The sequence below is a fragment of the Prionailurus viverrinus genome, chromosome C2 (genome assembly GCF_022837055.1).
Source record: "Prionailurus viverrinus isolate Anna chromosome C2, UM_Priviv_1.0, whole genome shotgun sequence".
NCBI lineage: Eukaryota > Metazoa > Chordata > Mammalia > Carnivora > Felidae > Prionailurus > Prionailurus viverrinus.
The window spans coordinates 90,428,604-90,434,623 of record NC_062569.1 but is presented as its reverse complement, the minus strand read 5'-3'; the positions used below and the strand labels follow the sequence as shown (position 1 = coordinate 90,434,623).

Here is a 6,020-nt window from a genome sequence, read left to right as displayed (position 1 = left end):
CAGCACAGGGAGGGAACACAAGTTCCTTATCAACTCGTGCAAGCAATTCGTAAGCAACCTCTATTGATTAACGGGGTACAGGGAAACTATCATGATGTTGGCTTTTAGCATCTGTTTTGAGATTTACATTTGGATATGGGCATATATTGTAAATACTGATATCCAAAACCCCGCAAAAAAAGGTGTCCTATAGTCATGTCACTTACCATCCACGTGGGGCTTGTACTGCCTCCCACCTTTATACAGATCTAGAGTACTACCTGGAACACAGCCTTGACTCCAACTGCACTCCTAGAGCTAAATAAATAGGTCCTTGGATGAAAAGAAAATTTCTTGTATAACAGTTAAATAAATTTTTTTAATGTTTACTTAGTTTTGAGAAAGAAGGAGAGAAAGCACGAGTGGAGGAGGGGCAGAGAGAAAGGGAGACAGGATCTGAAGTAGGCTCTGTGCTGACAGCAGAGAGGCTCGAACTCACAAACCATGAGATCATGACTGGAGCCGAAGTCAGACACTAAACTGACTGAGCCATCCAGGCGCCCCTGTTCTCTTATTTTTTATTTAAATGTGTTTAAGTTCGGGGTGCCTGGCTGGCTCAGTTGGTTGAGCACGACCTTTGGCTTAGGTCGTGATCTCATGGTTCATGAGTTTGGGCTTTGTGCTGATAGGGCAGAGCCTGCTTCAGATTCTCTGCTTCCCTCCCTCTCTGCCCCTCCCCTGCTAGTTTGGGCGTGCTCCCTCTCCCTCTCTAAAAAATAAATAAATATTAAAAAACCTTTTTTAAATAAAGAAAAAGAGAGCAAATAGGCATGAGAGATCTTTGGAGATGATGGAATTATTCTAAAATTGGTTGTGTGGTTGCATAATTCTGCAAATCTAACAGAAGATAATTTAACTGTACACATAAAATAGGTAAATTTTATGGTATGTAAATTATAACTCAAAGCTAATGACAGCTCTATAATAAATTAGAGGAGCTGATAATATTGCTTAAAAGAAAAGCCATTATTTGTTTTAGTCTGATCCAAAGACAGATAAACTACTTATGGATAACTGGAAATTGGCCACATGGGTTAGCCTCATTTTATATGTTAGTCATGTTTATGCAAAGTTCAGCATTTAAAAAATATATAGGGGTGCCTGGGTGGCACAGTCGGTTGGGCGTCCGACTTCAGCTCAGGTCACGATCTCGCGATCCGTGAGTTCGAGCCCCGCGTCGGGCTCTGGGCTGATGGCTCAGAGCCTGGAGCCTGCTTCCGATTCTGTGTCTCCCTCTCTCTCTGCCCCTCCCCCGTTCATGCTCTGTCTCTCTCTGTCTCAAAAATAAATAAACGTTAAAAAAATTTTTTTTTAATTAAAAAAAATATTATATATATATACACACACACACATACACACACATCATATTTATGTATTATATATGATATATATACACACACACATATAGGTCTTTACAAATATACAGGGGCGCCTGGATGGCTCAGTCAGTTAAGCATTCAACTCTTGATTTCAGCTCAGGTCATGATCTCATGGTTCATGAGACTGAGCCCCATGTCCAGCTCTGTGCTGACAGTGAGAAGCCTGCTTGATATTCTCTTTCTCCCTCTCTCTCTCTACCCCTCCCCTGTGCTCTCTCTGTCTCAAAATAAATAAACTTTAAAAATATATATATATACATACACACATATATATATGTATGTGTATATATATATATATATATATATTTATACAATCTGAGTTGTTCTTAAATTTGGGAGAAACACTTTTATAGGAAAAAAATTACACATAAGAACTTAAGAATTCTAGGGGCGCTTGGGTGGCTGAGTCGGTTAAGCGTCTGACTCTTGGTTTAGACTTAGGTCATGATCTTGTGGTACATAATTTCGAGCCCCGCATTGGGCTCCAAGCTGAAAGCATGGAGCCTGCTTGGGATTTTCTCTCTCCCTCTCTCTCTGCCCCTCCCCTGCTCAATCTCTCTCTCTCTCAGAGTAAACTTAAAAAAAAAAAAAAGAATTTAAGAATTATAACATTCTTTTCAAGTAGAATTTTTTTTATCAAAACTGCCTCCATATGCTTTAATTCCTTCTCAGTGTTTCAGTGGAAGTTATGCAAATATGAAGGAATAATCCCAGACAGAAAAGTACAAAGATAATAATCATTATGTTGTAATAATGTTTAAAAAGGAAAAAAAGGAAAAAGAACTTCAGAAGACCAAAAACAGTGTGGTGATGGAGAGAATTCGGAGTTTCTCGCAGTGCCCCCCAATCTGCACACTTCCACACTAGCAAAGGCAACACATCCACCTTTTTTTTTTTTTAATTGAATGAGAACAGAGAAAGATTATGATAGGCACTGCATTTATAAGGCAGTTTGAGAATATAATGATGCAGGAAATAAACTGTTTTCATTCTTCACTTTGGATTGCTTTACCCAAAAGGCATTATCTAGTCATACTGCTGGAGAATTTTAAACTGTAGGAGGCACGATTTGTTCTGACTGCTGTCCTGTGCTATGCAGCCTTAGTCAAGTTGCTTAATGAACTTCTGTGCTTTATTTGGTCAGACTGAAATGGGAGATAACCCTCCACTTGAGTTGGCATGCAGTAGTCACAAACTGGAAACAAAGAACCTGTCTTTTTTTGCCCTTATCTTTCTAGAATGTTGCAGTCTGTGGAAACTGAAATGATTTGTGTCACCAACATTGCTAATTTCTCAGGTGCTATGCTAAGATCCCTTAAGTTCTCTTGAGCACTGGCAACTCAGTTCTGCTGCCACATTATTCTTGGCAGGCGGAGCAGCATGGGGAAGATGGCATAGGCGTCTGGATCCCAGCTTCCCTCACATTGAATGTGAATGAAGTCACATTGCATGCTCAATCTCTGCACTTGCCAATCCCACACCTTTTTCCTGGACTCCATGACACCTTGAACAGACGAAAAAGGTTTCCCCCTTTCACCTATGTCCTCTCCCAGCATCCCCAGAACGACTCAGGCATTAGACATCATCAGGTAAGGGCCAGAGGCTCAGAAGAGTTAAATCACCACCCAAGTTCACACAGCCCACAGCTGAGCAGAAGGGCCTCTGACTCCACATCCTCTTCATGCCAGCCTTCCTTTGAAGCTTCTTGTGGGCAGTTCACAGGCTTCCCAGAAGCCTGCAAAGCTCATTTCATTAAGCCTCTTCCATAGCCAAATAGGTCTGTGATGAACCACGCACATCAGTGGTTGATATGAATACGTAGAATATCAGAGGTGCCCTAGGTGAGTCACTGAATGGCACCAACCTTCAGGAGGCGGAGTGGGGGCAGTGGGCCAACTCCTCCTGACCCAGTTATCTCCGCTTGCGTCCTGGCTGCCCAGAACTGGCATTCTGCCTGGGGCACACAGCAGGGCCCACCCACCCACCACGCCACACTTTTGTGTGGTCAAAGTCAAGGGAAGAACCGCTACAACTTACCTTCAATCTTGCAGTCAAACCTAGCAGCACTTCCCTCCACAACTTCTAAATCACGGATGGTCTTAGAGAAATAGGGTTTTACATGGGGCTTTTCCTCAGCAACAGCCTCAAGGAAAGCTTGGGACACATCTTCTAGGAGACAGGGAAGGAAACACGGTCAGTTCTTCATTTCCTGTTCTCTTCCCTGCTTTAAAAAAGTTGATTTTTTTTTTTAAGTTGCTGTAATTCAGCAAATAATGTGGCTTAGGGGACTGAGTCAAGTACACCTTTCTCCTGGGGACAGGTTGGCTTGCCGCCACATGGTTTTGGCAGAAGAGAGAACTGTGACAAAACTGTGGAAATGTTTGAACTCCCTCCTTCCTTTATGCTGACACACTGAAAAAGGAAATAATCTTTAAAAAGGATTTTTGGCTGCATTCCATGCTGTCTCAGGATTCAGTGGAAGGGATCGAAGAAGGACAAACCACACCAGCTGTCCCGGTCTCTGTCCCTGCTTTGCCCTCCCTCCTATAGCAGCAGGCCCTTCACCTGCTCCTTGGAAAGGGGGTCCTAGACATGCCTTCAATTTACCAGTAGTTCTGTTCTCCACACTCACCCTGCCTTCACAATGTATGACTACGGACCAGGATCTGGGATTGGTCCAGGGAAAAGCTGTGACTTGGAGGGGCTCCTATATACTCTCCCTTCCCTTCAGGCTATTTCTGGGTCATCTGGGGAGTGCGGATCAGGAGGGACCAGGCCCACGTGTTGCAGACTCTGCCCCCAGCTGCATCAGAGCAGCCCAGCAAGCAGCCTCGCCAATTACCTGGCTTTTATGCACAAGAGGGATCTAGACCTAGCTTCTCACCTTTGGATGCCAAAAACACCAGGCAGCGGGAGTTAGGCGGGTGTCTTTGGCCAAATGAGGCGCCTCAAGAAGGTAAAGGCCAGACCCTGCATGAACCTGGAGCATGGAAGAGGCCAGAGCCTTCACTGAGGAGATGGTCGGGGCAGCATCTCAAAGGCGGTGTGCAAACAGCTAACTAGCCCTACTGGTCTCCAGGAGGAGCCCCGTCACGCGCAGTCTACCCCATTCAAATGGCATGTTTCAGCATCGTGACAAGTGCCAAAGGAATATGGACTAAAGGTCATTTTTAAAAAAAAAGAAAAACACAAAGGCAGTAAGAATATGGAAGGATATTTTTTGAAAAGATACTACTATATGTGATTTTTATGTTTACCTATCAGTATGCAAATCTCACTTTTCTAATGAGAAAAAAGGAAGCTTTTAATGAAGTCTTCACTAGTTCTTATGTAAAATATAGGGAAAAGAACAGCAGAGGTCACCTGGTCCTATGAGACAATAACTTTCCCTCTGAAAGTAGCTAAACTTAACGTTGAACAATTAAAGAATAACTAGCAGACTTAGTAATTTTAGGGCAACCTAAAAGTAGTTCTGAATTTTATCCTTATAGTTTATATTATCAAAAAAACCCAAACCCCCCTTAAAACCTCAAAATGTCCCTCCATCCCTCAACCCTTCCTTTCTTGCCAACTAGAGCAAATCTTCCTGGAGCTCCTTACCTTCAGATTCTAATTTTTCTGCATTGAGAGGGCTGGTTGGTGATCCTGTTGAGGATTTCCTGCCACTGAGCCCTGAGATCATTGCCATAGAGGACAGTCTTCCAATGGCTCTCACAGCATTGCCCGTTTTCTGGAAAATAGACACTGGCGTTGGACTCAGGCGGTGTCCCTGGTTCCCGTTGGGCAGTGGGGCTCAGGGAAAAGAGCCTAGCCCCGGAGGTGCAGCTGTCCTTGAAATGAGGACCTCCCCAGTGCCGAAGTTCTGCCAGAGGAGTGAGCCCAACCTTGCTCTGCTCAGCACTATCAGCGTGTCAGAAGATGTTCGGAGAATGGAATGGGGCCTGGAACCAATGTGTGCGTTAATGTGACTAAACAAGGTCAACATGAGACAAAAACCCTTTTCATACTGTGCTTCAACTCCCATAAAAGGGATAGTTTATATAAAGCAACTGCAGGCTGAGACAGCTCCAAAGACTTATTGCTGACGAGGCCCAGTGGGGCTGTTTCTCGTAAAACAATACTAGCAATAGGATTTTAATTGGTCCAGAGAAAGTTACTACGGATCCCACAGGTCCTGATGCAAAGGGGAAAAAAAAAGCATTCCATTGACCTTGGGCAAGTCGCTTAACCTCTCTGGGCTCCAGTTTCCTTCTCTGTATAAGAAGGGGGTTGGACAAGATGATCTCCAAGGTCTCATTAGTTCTGTTTATGATTCAGATACTTAAGAGATTTCCAGAAACACTCTGGCTGGCCCCAGCACAAGTCTGTGAGTGCACAGTGAAGTTCTGGAGGGGTGCTCTTCCCTGATGTACACCCAGCCATCAAAAAGAAGCGCCCGAAGAAATGAAAAGCAGCGGCGCTTTGCTTTTCTCAGATGAGGAACCTTGAAAGAAGAGAGAATTTCTGCTGAAAAGGATGCCAGAACTTGAGATGAAAATTTTCTTTGTATTATGAAAATTCTACCAAGCACAGGATTTAGATCAGGAAATCCCCAATAATACA

At 43.7% G+C, this 6,020-nt stretch overlaps 1 protein-coding gene across 6 annotated transcripts in view; it reads right to left on the bottom strand.

Annotated features, from left to right (window-relative positions):
• The window catches only part of MYLK (myosin light chain kinase), a 229,635-nt gene that overhangs the window by 19,002 nt on the left and 204,613 nt on the right, over window positions 1–6,020 (bottom strand). For 5 of the 6 annotated variants that reach the window (XM_047874662.1, XM_047874663.1, XM_047874666.1 and 2 more), the window contains 2 exons: window positions 5,019–5,148; window positions 3,456–3,587 (listed from right to left, as the gene is read on the bottom strand). In XM_047874662.1, the coding sequence (XP_047730618.1) occupies window positions 3,456–3,587; window positions 5,019–5,148 (262 nt within the window). The remainder of the gene's footprint in view (window positions 1–3,455; window positions 3,588–5,018; window positions 5,149–6,020) is intronic. The other variant, XM_047874661.1, reaches the window with a different exon arrangement.